At 58.2% G+C, this 20,234-nt stretch overlaps 1 protein-coding gene across 2 annotated transcripts; it reads left to right on the forward strand.

Moving 5' to 3' along the window:
- The first annotated feature begins 1,055 nt into the window (after positions 1-1,055).
- LOC115636466 (fibrinogen-like protein 1-like protein) lies at positions 1,056-7,029 on the forward strand. Of its 2 annotated transcripts, XM_030536604.1 has the most exons (4): positions 1,058-1,309; positions 3,619-3,762; positions 4,591-4,647; positions 6,024-7,029. In XM_030536604.1, the coding sequence occupies exons 1-4, from the start codon at positions 1,306-1,308 to the stop codon at positions 6,650-6,652; spliced, it is 834 nt and encodes a 277-aa protein (XP_030392464.1). In that variant the 5' UTR covers positions 1,058-1,305; the 3' UTR covers positions 6,653-7,029. The 2 variants fall into 2 exon arrangements, with proteins under 2 accessions (XP_030392465.1, XP_030392464.1); XM_030536605.1 differs by lacking the exon at positions 4,591-4,647 and having other exon boundaries at positions 1,056-1,309.
- The last annotated feature ends 13,205 nt before the right edge of the window (positions 7,030-20,234 follow it).

Raw genomic sequence — 20,234 nt, forward strand, 5'->3', positions numbered from 1 at the left:
GGATGTCAATCCCAGACTCCAACACCAAACCCAGGTAAATACGGAACTGCAGCACATCTGTCTGTCTGTCTGTCCAGGCTTTGATAAGGGTGCCCACCACCCTAGTATCTGATACTGCCTCCCCTGCTACAGTCCCCAGGCAGTGGAAGGAAGAAAGGAAACTGCAAATAAAGCACAACTCTGCCACCCTTAATCTCCCAAAATAGATTCTTCCAGCCCCCTGCCCCAGCCCTCCCCAAACGCTGTGCATATAGACAGGCTTCGCAAAGGGCCGGGAAGGGCAACCCATCTCTGACTGAGAGGGGAGGGAGTTGCCAAGCAGAGGCACTTTACACCGTGAGCTTTAATATCACCAGGACACACAGATCTCACACGTTTGGCTGCTACAGACCAGGCAGGTGATCCTCTTGGACTCATTGTCGAGGAGAAGCCTGAATGTGTCTGGGGCACTTGGTGGCTATTCCTGACCATGCAGGGATCAGCTGTGGGCCAGGCAGCGAAACAGGCCTGGGTAAGCTGGCGATGGCAGGGCGCATCTGCAGAAGGGACCTGGACCAAAACATGCAGGGTGCTGGGAGCCCATGGCTCCTGCTGGGACCTGACTGTGTGAGGCTTGTAACACAAATTTTGGGGTCTGCAGGCCCATAGGGGATGGGCAGTGGGCATGGCACTTCTGTGGGCTGGAATGTGCAGCTCTAGTTTTGTTTTTAAACAACCACCTTTATTTAAGAACCCAGCAAGAGAACATCCTTCAGCCTGTTAGAACCCATCAGCTACGACAGGGGAGCAACACAACCCAGCTGTTTGCAGGGATTTGTCACCCATTTGGCCTGTTCGTGTCACATACTGGCAGGAATAATGGTTGAGTGGTAGGGCCTTGGCCTGGCCCGGGCGCTATCAGCTCCGAGTTCTGCCCTGCCCTGGCTGCCCCGGGTGTTACCTCGGAGGGAATCATTCCTCATTCCCATGGGTGGCAGTTCCAGGGAAGAGCCTTATCTGGGGGGAGGCTGTACCAGACCCGCCCGACCCAGGCAGGCTCCCAGGTACTCTCTGCCCAGGACTGATAAGGCTCCTTAGCACAGTTTCTCTCCAGACTAATTCCAGTTGAAGACTCCTGACAGCTCCAAAGCAGGGCAGCATCCCCAGAGCGCAGCAGGGCGGGGGTTACGGGGAGCAGTCGGTAGCAGCACCTGCCCCTCATACGGCAGGAGCTATAAGTGCCAGCCACGTGCTGCCTCCACCTGGACGACCTCTCTGCACAGAGCAGCAGCGTTCAGCCTGGGACGGACGTGCTGCGGGGAGGTGATGGGTAAGAGCGGGCTCGGAGAGCCAGAGGGGCTGTGGGGCAGCGCTGGGCCCTTCTGCTCCGCACTAGGGCAGGTGGGCGTGGTCAGCTGGGATTGGAACCCACCAGCACTTGTGGGTCCAGAACTCAACGTGGGGCGCTCCCACTTCGCCCGGGGGCAACTGGGGGAAAGGGCAGAGAGACACCCGGGTTGAGACTCAGAGGAGCAGAGTCACCAGCTCCAGGGAGACAGAGTCTATCACATGTCACCCCTGTCCAGCCGAGTGAAACTCCCCAGCTGTGTGACAGCCCCCAAGCCCCGATGGGTCCCCCCCTCAGTATGTCACACCTGGGTAATGTGGCTTACTGAACGGCAGGGATTGCCAGAGACCGGCTGGGAGAGGCCTTTTGGGACAGAGGAAGCAGCACTTAGGTACATGCCAACCACGCTACAGAGTAGGGGCTGTGCCCTGCTGGTGCGGGGCAGGGAGCTGGGACACTGCGCGGTGGGTCACTGTCTGGCCCAGGCCCTTCCTAGCAGGAGGCAGAGGCTGAGGTGTTTCCCGCAGGTCACCTTCCACTGCAGCCTGGCCACGGGCCCCCATAGCCACTAGCCGAGCCAGGGATCCCAACTGGGGATTGTTACAGCTGATTCCTCCGTGCCGCCAGCATCTCTGCACTGCCAGGGAATTGCTGAAATCCTGTGCGCCCTTCCCCCTCCCACCTCCCGGGGCTCTGAGTGCCCCCCCTGGACAGACCTTCCCCAGGCTCTGACTGCCCCGGGACAGTCCCTCCTCTCAGCCCCACCTCCTGGGGCTCTGAGTGCCCACCCCAGACAGACACCCCCCAGGCTCTGAGTGCCCCTGACCAGCAACCCCCCCTCCACCTCCCGGGGCTCTGCATGCCTCTGACCAGCGCCCCCCCCCTCCACCTCCCGGGGCTCTGACTGCCCCTGACCAGTGCCCCCCTCCACCTCCCAGGGCTCTGAATGCCCCTGACCAGCGCCCCCCCTCCACCTCCCGGGGCTCTGACTGCCCCTGACCAGCGCCCCCCTCCACCTCCCAGGGCTCTGAATGCCCCTAACCAGCCCCCCCCACCTCCTAGGGCTCTGAGTGCCCCTGACCAGCGCCCCCCCCCCTCCACCTCCCGGGGCTCTGACTGCCCCTGACCAGTGCCCCCCTCCACCTCCCAGGGCTCTGAATGCCCCTAACCAGCGCCCCCCCCACCTCCTAGGGCTCTGAGTGCCCCTGACCAGCGCGCCCCCTCCACCTCCCAGGGCTCTGAGTGCCCCTGACCAGCGCGCCCCCTCCACCTCCCAGGGCTCTGAGTGCCCCAGACCAGCGCCCCCCTCCACCTCCCAGGGCTCTGAGTGCCCCTGACCAGCGCCCCCCCTCCACCTCCCAGGGCTCTGAGTGCCCCTGACCAGCACCCCCCCCCTCCACCTCCTAGGGCTCTGAGTGCCCCTGACCAGCGCCCCCCTCCACCTCCCGGGGCTCTGAGTGCCCCTGACCAGCGCCCCCCTCCACCTCCCAGGGCTCTGAGTGCCCCTGACCAGCGCCCCCCTCCACCTCCCAGGGCTCTGAGTGCCCCTGACCAGCGCCCCCCCCTCCACCTCCCAGGGCTCTGAGTGCCCCTGACCAGTGCCCCCCTCCACCTCCCAGGGCTCTGAGTGCCCCTGACCAGCGCCCCCCTCCACCTCCCAGGGCTCTGAGTGCCCCTGACCAGCGCGCCCCCTCCACCTCCCAGGGCTCTGAGTGCCCCAGACCAGCGCTCCCCCTCTACCTCCCAGGGCTCTGAGTGCCCCTGGCCAGTCCCCCTCCCACATCCTGGGGCTGAGTGACCTTGGCCAACCACCGTCCCTTCAGGAGGAACTCCCAGTACCCACCGTGCCCCCAGCCCTCAGGGTTCCTTTCCCTGCGGCTCTGTGGCCACCCGCCCACCCATCACGACCCCGATCCCTGGGGGTCTCAGTGCCCCCCACCCCCAATCTCCATTTTCCCTTTCTCTCACCCACTCTCCCTCCCCTCTCGGTTATTTCCATGGCACAGGGGTGTCTCTGTGGGGCAGGAACATTTCTCCAGGGCGAATCCCAGACTCCCCCTCCTGGGAGTCTCTGGCCCAACGGGTCAGTTCCTAGCGTCTCCTCTCTGCCCTGAGCATGGCTGGCCACTGGCCGGCTGCCCAGCCAGACTGACGGGCGAGGGCAGCAGTGCCAGTCTGTGCTGGGCGAGGCGGGAGGGTTGTGCCGTTCCCTGGCAGAGGGAACTGGGAGTCGCGGCTCCTGAAGGGCGGGTTTGTGTTCCCAGCTTCTCGCCGGCTTTTCCCTTTTGCAGCTGCCCGGTGCCCTCATCTTCTGCTCCTCACCAGCCTGCTGGCCCTGTCAGCCCCAGTTCTCACCCTGGAAATACACAACCTGAACATCTTACAGGGACCCACCCATGCAATCAGGAACATCTACCTGAAGGACCTGAAGGCAGGTGTGTCATGTGTCTGCTTCTATAGGCCTCACTCCTGGCCCTAGGGGTCCCTGCCAGCCCTGGGGCCCCAGAACGTCACTCACTGGCTGCCTGGGGATTATGGAGGCCTGAAGGCACTGGGAGAAATTACACTCCACCCGTAGCTCTCCATTCAAACCACGCTGAGCACTCTGGCAGTTTGAGCGAGGGGAGGGAGGTTGGGGGGGCGCACTGGGGCTGGCCCGTTGCAGTGCAGGGAGCAGCACAGGCCAAAGCCAGGAGGTGCTGGTTGCCTTGAGCAGCTGCGGGGGTGTAGAGGAGTGAACTGGTGCAGCGCGGGCCTGAGCGGGGCAGGGGGCAGATGGGATGAGATGGGGGGGCTCCAGCAGCAGGGCGACTGGTGCAGAATGAACACAGAGCTCGAGCTAGGCAAGGCAGGGCTGGGGAGCCTGAGCTCAGAGCTAGGATCCAGGCCCGGGGCCCAAGGAGCCACCTTGTGCATTGCGAATGGGCCCTGGCCCAGAGGGAAGGAGCCTGTTGGTGCCCAATGCAGGCAGAGCCTATCAGGCCTCTGGGATTGGTGCCCTGCCCCCACATGCTGATGGGTCTTGGCAGCGGGGCTGTGGCCAGGCTGAGGAGGTACCAAGGTAGGTCTCTGCTCTGGAGGGATTATAGGTGAATTCCTGCCGCCCTGCGGGTGTCAGAATTTGGAGCGATCCAGTGGGGTGAGGAGCAACTGGGCCAGCAGAGGGACAGGGAGGTGAATGCGCTGAGAATATTCCCAGCTGTGGAGCTAGGAATATCCTCTGTAAATCCCTCACGTCACTTGGATCTCTCCTCCCCACACAGATCAGGGGACAGGGAGCCTCCGGCACAGCAGAGCCAGTGACATGCGGGTAGCCCAGGGTAAGTGGTAAGTGTGTCCCACAGGGGTGAGAGCCCAGATCATCCCAGGGGTTGTTCACACAATTGCTGGAGTATGCAGGTAGCATGGACACACACACACACACATATCTGGGAGCAGAGTGCCAGAGGTGAGACTTTCCTCAGGCACAGCTATGGGGACATCAGAGTCCAGAGCTCACCTCCAGGACTCCTCTACCCAGCCTGATCTGGTCAAAATACAGGCTGCTATTCCTTGGCGGAGGAGTTGGGAAGGAGGCCTGTCATGGTATAATTCCCCACTCTGAACCTTAGCGTCCAAAAGATGGGGTACCAGCATGAATTCCTCTAAGCTTAATTACCAGCTTAGAAGCTGTAGCACTGCCACCAACCAGGAATTTCAGTGCCTGGTACACTCTGGTCCCCCCAAAACCTTGCCCGGGGACCCCTAAGACCCAGACCCTCTGGATCTTAGCACAAGGAAAGTAAACCCTTTCCCCCACTGTTGCCTCTCCCAGGCTTCCCCTCCCTGGGTTACCCTGCAAGATCACTGTGATTCAAACTCCTTGAATCTCAAAACATAGAGGAAAATTCACCTTCCCCCCTCTTTCTCTCTCCCCCTCCCAGACTCTTCCTGAGAGAGAAAGTAATCCTGACACAGAGAGAAAATAACCTTTCTCTCCCTCTTCCCTCCTTTCTCCCCACCAATTCCCTGGTGGATCCAGACCCCGTCCCCTGGGGTCTCACCAGAATGGAAAAACAATCAGGTTCTTAAACAAGAAAAGCTTTTAATTAAAGAAAGAAAAAAACAGTAAAAATTATCTTTGTAAATTTAAGATGGAATATGTTACAGGGTCTTTCAGCTATAGACACTGGGAATACCCTCCCAGCTTAAGTATACAAGTACAAATTAAAATCCTTTCAGCAAAATACAAATTTGAACTCCTTCCAGCCAAATACACATTTGCAAATAAAGAAAACAAACATAAGCCTAACTCACCTTATCTACTTAGCACTTACTATTCTGGACATATAAGAGACTGTATCAGAGAGATTGGAGAGAAACCTGGTTGCACGTCTGGTCACTCTCAGAACCCAGGAGAACAGCAATCAAACACTAACAGCACACACACAAACTTCCCTCCCTCAAGATTTGAAAGTATCCTGTCCTCTGATTGGTCCTCTGGTCAGGTGATAGCCAGGCTCACTGAACTTGTTAACCCTTTTCAGGCAAAAGAGACATGAAGTACTCCTGTTTTATTAACCCTTAACTATCTGTTTATGACAAGGCCAAGGAAAGGTTTTATGGAAAGTCCATTGTGATCTCTGAGCTGAGTCTCTGAGCGGGGTTTTGTTCCATGGTGTTTTGTTCTCGACACCTTGTCTCGTTTTGCCCATAGCCTGGCCCAAGGACTGCAGCGAGATAACCTGGATCAGGGTCAGCGGCGTCTTTGTCATCCAGCCCACAGGACTCCACCAATTTGAGGTCTACTGTGAGTTGAACAGCACCAGCGAGGGCTGGACAGTCCTCCAGCGGAACCAGCGCGACACACAGATCACCTGGGCTGAGTCCTGGAGCACCTACAAGTACGGCTTTGGCAACGTGCACAATGACTACTGGCTGGGGACGGAGTACATCTATTGGATCGCCAAGCAGAAGGTCTACCAGGTCAGGTTTGTCATCTACGATTCATCCGGCACCATGAAATACGCAGACTACAACCTCTTCGGTCTGGAAGACGAGTCCAACGGCTACAGGCTGAGGCTGGGCTCTTACACGGGGACTGCAGGGGACGCCATGGCCCCAAATAATCCTAGCATAGTGCATGACAACATGAAGTTCTCCACTAAAGACCTGGATCAGGACACTTCCAGTGGGAACTGTGCATCTAGCTATGGTGGGGGCTGGTGGTACTCGTCTTGTAATTCTGCTCAACTGAACGTCAAAGGTAGCATCACCTGGGGTAGTTTCTGTAGTGGGAACTGCCAAGCCTCTGCCATCCTCATCAAACCAGCGTCTTACTGTTAGTCACCCCTTTCCTACCCTTCTGTCTGCAGTGAGGCCAACGCCTACTTCATGAAGGGATGGAAAAGGGTCAGAGTGTGTCATGGCCAAACCTCCCGCCTGCCGTCACAGGCCTTGCTGAGGGGAGGTACCCAGGTTACCAAGGAAATGGGGCCACTTTCCTTCTCCTCTCCCTCCCTGCAGACTTTCCGAGCTCTTTTCCACTGGGCTAACTCCCATGCACCAGCGTTCAGCCTGGAGTGACTCTTCCGCATCATTTTAGCTCGGCAACGCAATGAGCAGGCCTAGAGGTCCCTGGAAAGGTGACATCCCAAGCATGGGGAGAGCTTCACAAACACCCTCTGCATGGCCCTGCCTGGGGATCCAGGCTTTGGAATAAACACACATTTCTAAGCAGTGAGGTCTGCAGCTGGTAACTCTGTGCCCTGCTGTCACTGTGTCACTGGGTGCTCCCATGGGCACCACGCTGCTGGAGAACATGCCTGGCATTACCAGGTTCACAGGCAGGGCATAGGGGCTGCTGGAATGGGCCCTTTGCTCCCTGCTTCACCAAGAGTAACTCTCCGGGCCATCAGCCCTTCCGTTTGGGGTGTGGGGGAGGAGAGACAGGGGCCAGAGGGATTTTCTGCAGGAGGAAAAAGAGGAGATGTGAGCGGGAGGAGAGACTTGGGCCCTTAGTGCCGGATGGGAGAGAGGAGTACTTGGGCCCCCTGCCCTCCGGAGCCTGTGGGACAGAGGCAGTGTCCATCCCACTCGCACTGCACGCGGAGCCGCTCTTCAGCCTGAGACTGAAGGCTCTGCCTGCAGCTCTGCCTGGCCACGTGCAGACCCCTGGGCACTGGGGCTACTGGAGCAGGAGTGCAGTGCTTGCCTCACGCCAGGGCATCCCGTGGCAGCCCCCATCTATGGGGTATCACGCTGGGTCTAAATGCTGCGGCCAGGTCCCTGGATTCTGCAGCACTTTGTTTAAATTAAAGAATGGTCCCCAGGGGCTGGGGCTGAGGGCAGCTTCGTGGGGTGGGACTCTGCTGGCTGGAGCCATGTGCCAGCAGGGACTGGGGCGGGGAGGCCCCAGACCACTGGGCTGGATGCATCCCACTGCTTGTGTGGTAAGATGCAGTCTGTTGTGCCAGCTAGCACATGCTCCCATGGCAGCTTGCACACTAGTTAGCTAGGAGTCTGGCCGCACCCCTTGGCGGAGGACAATGCCCCTATGGTGGCCCACAGGCCTGGTCCCTTTCCCTAGTGCTGTCGGGGGCCCAAGGTAGGAACCCTGCCCCGACAAAGCTAGGGGGAGGGGAGGAAAGAGGCCCCTGGTGCTCTCATGCCACCTGGCCCAGGGCCTGGCTCTTCATCTATCATGCCCCTGCATTCAGCAGGGCCCAGTTCTCTGAGGGGATCAGTGCCCCCTCCCTCAGCATCACCATGGAGCTGCTCTGTGTGACACCATCATTCAGCTTTGCCGATCAATCATTTCATAGGAAACATTTGAAAATGCTCTGGTTTGAAATCTCCCTGGCTCCCGGCCCTCTTCTCACACTCCCCTCAGAGCACCCGGGGGCATTGGGACCTGGGACGTTAGCAGCGAAATCACTGCTCTTTGTTCCTGAGCCGCGCGCAGCACTGATGCCAGTCACATTCCCAGGCTGTGAGGTTACATGCAAGCTGCCAGTGGAAAAGGGGCACGTTCATCTTCTCTCTTCAGCAGCATTGTCTGATCCCACTGCTCCCTGCAGAGCCCCTGTGAGCCAGGGATGCTGGCTGGGCAGCACAGGGCGTGGGTTGGACCCTGGGAGACAGGCCATGGGCAGAGCAGGGATGGGGGCAGGCAGGGCTAAGCAGGGCTCTGGAAATCTCGGGGGAGCCTTGAGGGAGGATGTCTGTGTGCAGGGGGATGGACAACAGTGACTCTCCACAGCAAGGCAACTAGGGCTTCCCATAGGGCTGTGCCAGGGAACAGAGGCTGCAGCTTCAAGCAACCATGCATGGGGCTCCCCAGACCCACAGGCTGCCCCCACAACCCTGGACCAGTCCTCCAGTCACTCCTCCCCCAATGCTCTTCTCTCCCATAATTCCCCTTACCCTGATCACCACCTTGCCCCACATTCCCAAGCACCCCGCCTGGCTCCCCAGCACCCCTGTGCTGCTGTGAGCGCGGAGCAGCGGAGTGTGCTCTTAGCTGGCTGCTCCAGGGGGGCCCTGTGCTGGCAGAGGGAACTGGAAGTCGCGACTCCTGAAGGGCGGGTTTGTGTTCCCAGCCTCTCGCCGGCTTTTCCCTTTTGCAGCTGCCCGGTGCCCTCGTCTTCTGCTCCTCACCGGCCTGCTGGCCTTGTCAGCCCCAGTTCTCACCCTGGAAATACACAACCTGAACATCTTACAGGGACCCACCCATGCAAGCAGGAACATCCACCCGAAGGTGTGTTGTCTTGTCACATTCCCAGCTTTGCTCAGCTGGCAGAGGGTTTGTGGCTCCCAAGCGCTGTCTCTGTGTCTCACGCGACATCATTCATCCAGCACTGATGAGGAGCAGCTTGTGGCTGTGGTCACTGTGTGATTGTGCTCAGTGGTCCCTTGGCCTGTGGTCTGGAGTCCGGCCCTGCCAGCATCTCCTGAAAACTTACAGGAGCCAAACCCTCCTCCAGGCCAACCATCTTTGTGGGGTCTGTCCCCTGTGGGGGGAGGACAGGCCAGGATCGCTGGGCCATGAGGCTGGGCTCAAGTCAGAACATTAGTTATATGCCCAGTGCTCACCCCTCGGTTGACAGTCAGATCCAGGGTGTGCCCAGAGCAGGGTGGGCCCGGGTGGGCTCCATGTGTTCCTGGCACTGGTCACGTGGATGCTGAGCTCTCCCAGGATAACAAACCTGTGGCATTTCAGCCCCGGGCTGGGCAGAGGGGCCATTAGACCCTGTGGGAAACAAGCAAATCCGCAGCAGGGACCCACCCAAAGGCCGGAGGAGATAGTGATAACTCGACTCAGACAGTGATAACATCTTCCTACTTCAGCGTTACCCGGGGGCCCTAGTTGTCACAGAGAGTGTGGGAGTCAGGGCCTTGCACGCCCAACTTCCTGCAATTCACCAGGACTCTCAGCCAGCCAGCCAGCCAGAAGGCTTATTAGACGACAGGAACACAGTCCAAACCAGAGCTTGTAGGTACAGACAACAGGACCCCTCAGTCAGGTCCATCTTGGGGGCAGGGAGCCCAGACCCAGTGCTGAGCCTCCCTCCATTTCCTAAGCGAGCTCCAAACTGAAACTCTCTAGCCCCTCCTCTGGCCTTTGGCTCTTTCGCGGGCCAGGAGGCCACCTGATCTCTCTGTTCTCCAACACCTTCAGCTGGCACTTTGCAAGGGTGGGGCCCAGGCCATCAGTTGCCAGGAGACAGGATGTCGGCCATTTTTTGTGTAGACACCATCACACTTGCCCTCTTGGGCTCTGCAACAATCACACACCCTTATCCCATCACCTAGATAATTAAGAAATGCATAGGGGAAACTGAGGCACCCACAGTATTCAGAGAAAACATTAAGACCATTCCCACTCTGTCACACCCAGTCTGGAGGCAGGGTGCCTAGGACTGGGCACTGCACCCCCAGGGACAAGAGGACAGGCTCTGTGGCAGGGAACTCACACTTTGGGGTCACAACACCCCACACCGGGCAGACGAAGCAGGTAAAAGGGGGGGATGGGGAGGGGGTGCAGGAAAAGGTTTAGGAAGCTCATTTAGCACAGGAGGCTGGAGTCTCAGCTCACTCACAAATCAGGGCCTTCGACACAGCGTTGGCAGGTGTCTGGTTTTCGACTGCAACGCCTGCTTGAAAAGTGACCCTGGCAGCTCCGGTCAGCACCACCCACCGGGCCATTAAAAGTCCGGTCGGTCGGCGCCACAGTGGCACTAAGGCAGGTTCCCTTCCTGTCCTGGCTCTGCGGGGCTCCCTGAGGCAGCCGGCAGGTCTCTGCAGCCCCTAGGTGCAGGGGCAATCAGGGAAGCTCCATGCGCTGGCCTCGCCCCGAGTGCTGGCTCTGCAGCTCCCATTGGCCGGGAACCATGGCCAATGGGAGCTGTGGGGCCTGTGGGTGCAGGCAGCACACAATGCTGCCTGGCCATGCCTCCTCCTAGGGGCTGCAGAGACATACTGGCCGCTTCTGGGAGCTGTACGGAGCCAGGGGCCTGCCGTGGGGCTGGTGTGCCACTGACAGGGCGCTGGCTAAGGTAAGTGCCGCCTGGTCAGAGCTTGCAACCAGAAACCCTGTCCCAGGTCAGAACCTCCTCCTGTACCCTAACTCCCTCCCAGACCTCACACCCTGCACCCCAACCCCCTGCCCCAGGTCAGAACCCCCTCCCACACCCAAATTCCCTCCCAGACCTCACACCCCCACCTGCACCCCAACCCCCTGCCCCAGGTCAGACCACCTCCCATACCCAAACTCCCTCCCAGACCTCACACCCTGCACCCCAACCCCCTGCCCCAGATCAGACCACCTCCCACACCCAAACTCCCTCCCAGCCCTCACACCCTGCACCCCAACCCCCTGCCCTAGGTCAGATCCCTTCCCACACCCAAATTCCCTCCCAGACCCCACACCTTGCACCCCAACCCCCTGCCCCAGGTCAGACCACCTCCCACACCCAAACTCCCTCCCAGACCCCACACCCGCACCCCAACCCTCTGCCCCAGCCCTGAGCCCACTCCTGCACTCCAAACCCCTCATCTCCAGCCCAATCCCAGAGCCCGCATCCCCAGCCGGAGTCCTAACCCCCTCCTGCACTCCAACCCCCAGCCCCAGCCCAGTGAAAGTGAGTGAGGGTGTGAGAGAGCGAGCGACTGAGGGAGGTGGGCTGGAGTGAGTGGGGGTGGGGTCTCAGGGAAGGGGTATGACAGGGGTTGGGTCAAGGGCGTTTGGTTTTATGCAAGTAGAAAGTTGGCAACCGTAGTTAGGGACCTTTGAAAAGCAGCCTCCTTAGCACCATCCTGACACCAGGGGCCAAGGCACCCCTGGCCATGAGAACAACAATAGGCCAGAGGAAAACGTTGTGTCAGAAATCGGCGCTCAGGCTGCCAAGCAGGAATTAAGGTTGTTCCTTCAGCCAGCAATTGCACCACACACACACCTGTAGCCAAGGCCACTGTTTCCTTGTCTGTCTGCCTGTTTAACTTCTCTTGATCCTTACTGTGCCCATCACTGTGGTGTCTGAGTGGCAAACCAAGGGTCTGACGTGCATATGAAACTGCCTGACTGGAAGGATGTGGTTTGGTGCCCATCAGTGACTGCTGGGGCAGTTGGTGGTAGCAGTGGGTTTCACTTCTCCTCCTGAAGGCCCTGAGGGCCTGGCTCATTCCGACCTGGCTCATTCCAATGACTTCTACAGCTGAGAGCAGCCCAGTCTCCTGCCTGGGTCCGACGCAAACCAGGCAGTACAGGACCACACTTAAAAAGAGCAGCTCAAAAGATCATTTTCGCTGAGCCCAGCCCTGCACAGATTTCCAGCTTAGGTTTGCATTTTCAGCAAAAGTTCTTGTTGATGATTTTCTCCCAGCCCCTTCGTGCCTCCATAATAGCCAGCCACCCCGTCAGTCTCATTCTGGGGAGCTTCAGGGACAGTGTGTGTGTGTGGATGTGTACATATGTGTATGTGTGTGTACACATGTGTGCGCATGTTTTAGTGTGCACGTGTGAGTGTGTGTGTGTATGTGTGTACATGTCAGATGTATACATCTGGATTTCCTCTGAAAGACATTTTCAAATTGAGCTGATCAAGTGCAATGGCACAGCACCTAGTTCCTCTGCCCCCACAACTTTCTTCAATGCTTTAACGTACAACCACAACCTGCTCTGCTGACATCTCTGACTCCCGAAAGCCCTAATGCTCCAGGGCAGGAGGCCATGCCCTGCCCTGCCCTGGCTGCCCTGGGTGTTACCTCGGAGGGAATCATTTCTCATTCCCATGGGTGGCAGTTCCAGGGAAGAGCCTTATCTGGGGGGAGGCTGTACCAGACCCGCCCGACCCAGGCAGGCTCCCAGGTACTCTCTGCCCAGGGCTGATAAGGCTCCTTAGCACAGTTTCTCTCCAAACAAATTCCAGTTGAAGACACCTGACAGCTCCACAGCAGGGCAGCATCCCCAGAGCGCAGCAGGGCGGGGGCTAGGGGGAGCAGTCGGTAGCAGCACCTGCCTCTCATACGGCAGGAGCTATAAGTGCCAGCCACGTGCTGCCTCCATCCCCAGAGGCCAGGTGAGAGTGAATTCCCACGTCCCCGCACGATTGGTTCCGGTGGGTGATGTCCCATCACTCTTCTACACTGACATTGATTTCCAATTTCAATGTTTCTAACAGGGCAGGCTCTGGCAATTTCGCCGCCCCAAGCATGGTGGCACGCCACGGGGAGCGCTCTGCTGCTCACCGGTCCCGCGGCTCCGGTGGACCTCCCGCATGCGTCCCTGCGGATGCTCCACTGGAGCCACGGGATCAGCGGATCCTCCGCAGGCACGCCTGCAGAAGGTCCACTGGAGCCGCCTTCCGCCCTCCGTGCAACTGGCAGAGAGCCCCCCGCAGCATGCCACCCCAAGCACGCGCTTGGCTCGCTGGGGCCTGGAGCTGGCCTTGGTTTCTAACATCAGCTTTGCTAGCTCTTGTTACACCTTTGTCTGCTACAGCAAAAACATGAAATGCAGGCTACCTCCTCCTTAATGATAGACCTCTGAACTGCTAGCTGCAGCCCCTCGGGTTGCCTGCTTGAAGGTGTGCTGGCCAGGCCACAAGTCATTTTTGTGCCTCTTCCCTGCTCCTGCTCAGCATTTTAACATCATTTTACTAGTGTGAACAACAGCCTATACGGGGGAGAGCCCAGGGTGAGAGACAGCCACCAGACTCTGGTTATACAGTGCTCTGTCAGGGCTCTAGGTTCCTCTGCACAAGGAGCCAGTTCCAGAATCTGAACCAATTGTCCATCAGTGAGTACTTGACTTCTTCTGTCCAGGATGGGGGAATTGGGATTCTTGGCCCCTGCATTTGTGTTTCAGGCTTCACTCCGCCTCGTCCCTTTTCAGCTGCCCCGTGCGCTCGTCTCCTGCTCCTCACCTGCCTGCTGGCCCTGACAGCTCCAGTTCTCACCACAGACACACAGAACCTGCCCATCTGAACGGGACTCATCCATGCAATCAGGAACTTGCACCCAAAGAAACTGAAGGCAGGTGTGTTGTGTATCTGCTCCTCTGTCCCTCAGCCCTGTCCTTGGAGCTCACCAGGATGCGATTGATGGGGTGGCTGGCTATTATGGAGGCACGAAGGGGTTGGGAGAAAATAACCACAAGAACTTTTGCTGAAAATGCAAACCTAAGCTGGAAATCTGTGCAGGGCTGGGCTCAGCAAAAATGATCTTTTGAGCTGCTCTTATTAACTGTGGTCCTGTATTTCCTGGTTTGTATAGGACCCAGAAGTAGCAGTAGCATGAGGCTTTCTCCCTGGATTTCCATTAAGGCCAAACCCCAGAAATGCCAGAAAGTGGTGAGAAGGGCTGACCTGACAAGGAGGGGAGGGATAGCTCAGTGGTTTTAGCAATGGCCTGCTTAACCTAGGGTTGTGAATTCATGACTTCAGGGGGCTATTTAGGGATCTGGGGGGAAAATCTGTCTGGGGAGGGGTCCTCCTTTGATCAGGGAGTTGAACTAGATGATTTCCTGATGTCCCTTCCACCCCTGATATTTTATGATAAGATTTCCAAACCAACCACATCCTACTTATCTTGAGACAAGTATCAACATTTTGGACACCTGTCCCAGCTGAACCTCTGCACTATGGAAATTCAGCATCAGCCAGGCTGGAGCAGCAGATGCAAAGGTGCTGGGCTATAGTTGTTGACCAGTGCCCAAAACAAAGCCAAACCTGTGTGACGAAGTGGGCGGTTTTCTTGGGTTTTTTTGTGTTTTCCAGTGGTTTGCATGCACAGGGGGTGGGACTCCATGTCCCCGGGTGTTACTGGTTTAACAAGGTGAGGGGAGAGGAGTTTGTTGTTACAGAGGACCGGAGAGGGACTCGGGACTCCGGCTGATGGCCTGGAGGATGGAGACCCCAGCGACTGGTGAGCTGGTGACCCGGAGACCCAGCTCAGGAGACCCAGCCGGTTCTGGCCAGTGGGAGGACAATGGGCTGCAGAGAGCGGACCCTGTGACCAGCCGGTTCCAGCCAGAGGAGGGCTGAGAGGAGAGGAGACCCAGGCCTTCCTGTTTACGACCCTGTTTACCTGGAGAGAAGACAATGGACAGAGGTGGGGCTTGGGGCCAGGGATATTGGAGGCCCAGCTGGGAAGCAGAGGAGGCTCTGGGCTGGAGAGGGGAAGCAGGCAGAGCCCACCTGGCTGCAGGGAGACTGGGATGTGCTGTTATTCTGAGAGGCCAGGCCTGAGGCCCTGAGAGTTTCCTGTGCTGTGTTCAACTCTCAATAAACCCTCCTGTTTTATGCTGGTTGAGAGTCACTCCGGTCTAGAGAACAGGGTTGCATCAACCCCTTCGGGGGTGAGAGGCCTGGGGGGTCCAGAGCGTGTGGACTCCCTGAGGGGGCCCACAGCGAGAGACAGATGTGCTAAGGCTCAGAAAGGTGCGGCTCCAGGAGGTGGAGGGGCCTGACCCCGAGAGAGACTGTGGACCCCCGAGAAGGGCTGTCTCACTGAAAGGGGCACCTCCCACAGACCGCACAGGGCCAAGAGTGGGCACCATTTGTGAGTCCGTGACACCCTGCAAAGTCTGAACACCCTCACCACCCACCAGTCCCTGAAGCTAGTAGGATGTAAGGTTGCTCAGCAATCCACAGGAGTGGTGCCATTGAGAGGAACATGCTGAGATGGCAGAGAAGAAATAAAGCAGATGCAAGGCCCTGGGGGTATTGCAGAGGGGAGGGAGAGGCCCCATGCCAGGAGCAGCTGAAGAGTCTTTACCAAGTAGATTTTTGAAAATCCTGTTATTTGGTATCATCTGGGGCATTCCAAAGGCAACAGCAACTCCCTTTGATGGGGTGTGTAAACCCCACCCTGGGCCAGACAGGCTTCAGGAGCAGTTCTGGGCCATGTGAGCGCCAGCAGAGTTCATCTCTCTCTAACACAAACTGCCACTCTGAGGCCTCTGCCCCTCCACTGCTGCGTCCCATCCCCAGCGGAAAACCCTGAACAGGGCAGTGCCGGCCTGGAGCCTGAACGTTCATCCTGCTACAGGCAACAAAGCTCCTGTTCTGCCTCCGGCCTCAGATGGTGTTGTTGGATAACAGCCTCCCCCACCAAGAACTGCTGTGACTTTATAAACAAGCATCAGAAGAACAGGGGGTGGTGGGCAGGAAGTGGTTCCGATGGTTTGTACTGTATCAATTCCATGGCTCCTGAAATAGAATTATAGAAATGTCAGGCTGGAAGGGACCTGGAGACATCATCCAGTCCAGTCCCCAGCTCCAAGGCAGGCCCAAGTAAACCTAGAGCGTCCATGATTCCATGATAGAGCATCCAACCTGTCCTTAAACACCGCCAGGGATGGGGACTCCACAGCCTCCCTTGGTGACCTGTTCTGACACTTCCCTGTCCTTAGAGTTACAAAGTTTCCCCAATATTGAACCGAAACCTCCTCTGTGCCCAATATTTCTTGTCCTACCTTCAATGGCGATGGAGAACACCTGACCTCATCCTCCTTATAACAGACCTTAATGTGTGTGCAAACTGTTGTCAGGTTCCCCCTCAGTCTAGTTTTCTTGGGACTAAACATGTCCAGTTTTGTTAACTTTTCCTCACAGGTCCTTTGATCAGTTTTGTTGCTCTCCTCTGGACTCTTGCCACAGACCCCCAAATAACCTCCCTTCTCAGGCCACACCCAACCCCCACCACAGACCCCTCCCCCCAAACCCCACATCACCCTACACCCAACCCCCACCACAGACCCCCCCAAACCCCACATCAGCCCACATCCAACCCCCCACAGACCCCCAATTATCCCCTCCTCAGTGCATACCCAACCCCCCCACAGACCCCTCCCCCAAAAACCATGTCAACCCACACCCAACCCCCCCACCACAGACTCCTCCTCCCAAACCCCAAGTCAGCCTACACCCAACCCCAACCACAGACCCCCCAAACCTCACATCAGCCCACACCCAACCCCCCCACATACCCCCAATTAACCCCCCTCTGCAGTGTATACCCAACCCCCCCCAAAGACCCCTCCCCCAAACCCCATGACAGCCCACACCCAACCCCCCATGACCTCCAATTAACCCCCCTCCTCAGTGCACACCCAACCCCCACCACAGACCCCCCAAACCCCATGTCAGCCCACACCCAACCCCCTCACAGACCCCCAATTACCCCCTCCTCAGCCCACACCCAACCCCCCACAGACCCCCAATTACCCTCCTCCTCAGTGCATATCCAACCCCTTTCCACATACCCTCAAATAACCCCTCCCTCAGCCCCCAGTCAATCCCTGTATAGTCCCCCAACCCACCTGCCCAACTCCCACCCACCTCTGCTTAAACCCCCTCCATCTAATCCCCAAATAATCCCCCAGCCACCCACTTCAATCCAGCCAACCCCCCCAACTAAATTACCCCAAAACCCCAAATAAATCCAGCTCCCCCAAACCTCCCATCAGGCCTGCTCCCTCCCATTGCCTCTCCACACCACTCCGTCCCCAGCTTCCCAAAAAAACCACCCCATTGCGCAACCCCCCACACACTCCAATAAAAATCACACTGCCCAGACCATCCCCCCACTCGCCAAAGTCCCACACCCCCTCCTTGGCCCCATTCTCCAATAACCCCACCTCTTAACCCCCCACTCCTCACCATCCCCAACCACTTCCTTCCTCCACCCCCTTCTTCACCCCTGCCCTGTGCCCCCTGTCACTCCACCACCCCTTGTGCCCCCAAGACTCTTCTGCTGCCCCCAACACCCATGTCCACTTACCCTGCAGAGCAGCTCAAAGCCCCCCAGCTCCCAGCTGCACCAACCCCCTTCTTCCTTCCTCAATTGCTCCACTCCTCTATGGCTCCTCTGGGAACACTCCCCCCTCCCCGGCCTCCGGACCCCTCACCCCTTTGGCCCTGGCAGGAGCATCCCATCTGCACTTTGGAGTGTTACTCACAGCGGGGACCCCCCAATGTCCCCTCCCCCTTGTCTTCTTGGCATGGTCAGATGGCTACACCCCCCTCCCCCATTCAGAGTAACCCGCTAAGCAAGTCTTTGAGCTGCTAGAGCAGGGCCCAGCCCTGAAGGACAGAAGCCGCCGCTTCAGGGTGCGAGGGGGGCTCACCCTCCGACCCCCCCACCCTAGAGACCTCTCCTCCATCTCGGGCTGGGACAAAAACAGTGACGCATACCCACTGGGCAGCAGAGCCTGGCAGTCCCCCCCCCACCCCCAGTGTATTCAGTGGACACCGATGAGGGCTGAGTAGCCTGGAGCATGTGGGGGCAGAAGGCAGGTGGGGAAAGACCCAGGCTGTGGCATTATACGCTGTAGCCCACAGCCCTGCTCATCAGCCTGTTCCCCTCCAGGGGCTTACAAAGGGCTTGGCCCCTATGTTAGTCCAGTATCTTCCCAGGTCTCGAAGTTGGGCTGACTGGTCTGGAATTCCCAGCTCCTCCTTGGTCCCCTTGTTCCAGACAGGTGCTGTGTTTGCCCTTCGCCCATCCCCTGCGCCCTCCCCCAGCCTCCAGGAGCTCGCCAAGAGACTCACTGAGATTGGGTCTGAGATCGCTGCAGCTAGATCCTTACGTATGAGGCCCTGCAGTGCAGCTGCATTGGGCGCTGCGGCCCCCTACTCACACTTCTGCAGGAAAATGATTCATTATTCCATAGCTGTAATTGCTATGTACTAGCTGGGAGCATCTTTCCTCTGCCCTCCTGCCCCTGCCCCTTGCGTGCTGGGGCCTGAGGGCAGGTGCCACCCCTGCTCCCCAACAGCAGTGCCCAGCACCCATTCCCTTGGAGAGTCAGGGGCAACAAGAGCCCAGACATCAGCCCCCAGATCGAGCCAAAGCGGGAGGTGGCTGAGGTCCCTCGGTGCTGCCTGTCACCCATGGCAGGCGCGGCACATTCCGCTCAGCCCTGGAACTGCCACAGCGCCAGGGCCTGGTTCTCCTGCAGCCCCCTCCAGCTGGGGAGAGACGGGCAGAGAAAGGAGCAGGCCCTGTTACCCCAGTCACAGCAGGGGTCCAGCCCCAGAGAGCACTAGCCTGGCCCTGGGGCGTGTGTGGGGGTGTGACACCGAGAGCAGTTTGGTCTGAGATGGAGGGCGCTGCTCACAGGTGGCTCACGGGGAGGGGGCGGGGGTGGGCTGTGGTATATGAAGAGTTCAGGTTGTTTCAGAAGGAGAGGGGTAGCCATGTTCCAGGGGAGTTGGGGTGTGGGTGGGACCCCAAGTTGGGGGGAATGGTGCAGGGGAACCCTGGGTTTGGCAGGGGAGCCCCCAGTCAGCAATACCGCTGAGCGAGCTGGCTGCCCGAGACAGGCTGAGGATGTCCCCGCATGCAGTGTCATGCTCCAGCCTGGCAAGGGACGGCTGGCTGGGGAGGGCCCCAAGTGCAGCCTGCAATGGGCAGAGTGGGAGGTGGGAGTGGGGGTGGCTCCCAGCATGGACAGCACAGATGAGAGGTGGGAAGGGGAGAGGTCAGTGCCCTGGGGGAGGGGTCCTTGATACTCCCAACTGCAAAATAACAACCCCCTCCCCCTTGTCTGCACCCTAGGAAGGGGTGGAGGAAACCTTCCAGCTGCACATCAATGGCTCCCAGCTTCCCTCCCCCTGAAAAAATCCCTCTTTCAAAACCTGCCCCACCAAACTTCCCCCTATGCACGGTCTCCAGGCAGGCTCTGTCAGTTAGACAGGGCCATGTGTCCTGGGGATGCACTGAAGGGCCATGGTCAGGAAGGGAATGGAAAGATGCAAGGTTTTTTGGGGGGAGGAAGGAGGTGCAACGCCTCTTCATATTCCACCCCCATCTTCACCCCTGCCAGTGCCCCAGCCAGGACTATGTCATGGCCCATCTTTGGGCTCTGGCCCCCATTTGGGACCCCTGCCCTAATGTGAACTTCATCAGGCCCAGCTGACTTGAATACATGTAGTTATTCTTCAGCCTGTTCTTTCCCTGGTTGGGGTGATGTTCCTGCCCCGGACTGTCAGCATTAATGGTGTTCAGCAGCTGGTCACAATTAACTTTTATTGAAGTGAAGACTGAAGCCAGACAGGCAGGAAATGCTCAGAGGACGTCAGCCTGATGGATAAATACATTGCTAGGAGCTGGATTATACCTTGCTATGGGTGGAGTTAAAATCTCATTGATGTAGCTGTGAGGATGCATGCTTCATTTAAGACAGCTGGAAGCAACAGGTAAGGGGGCATTGTGTAGAACAAGCCATGATGGAGTGGGCCCAGAAATGAGCACCAGGTGGGGAGAGGATTCTACCGAGTATTGTTCTGACCTGGTGAGTGTGTGAGAGACAAGTCGGGCAGTGCAGCCAAGACATGGAAGTGGAGCAGGAAAGCTGAGCAGAGCCTGTGAGCATGGTGTGATCTTGGGAGGAGCACAGAGAGCTTTTGGGCCAGATGCTGGC

This window comes from Gopherus evgoodei, chromosome 17 (genome assembly GCF_007399415.2).
Source record: "Gopherus evgoodei ecotype Sinaloan lineage chromosome 17, rGopEvg1_v1.p, whole genome shotgun sequence".
In the NCBI taxonomy this organism is placed as follows: domain Eukaryota; kingdom Metazoa; phylum Chordata; order Testudines; family Testudinidae; genus Gopherus; species Gopherus evgoodei.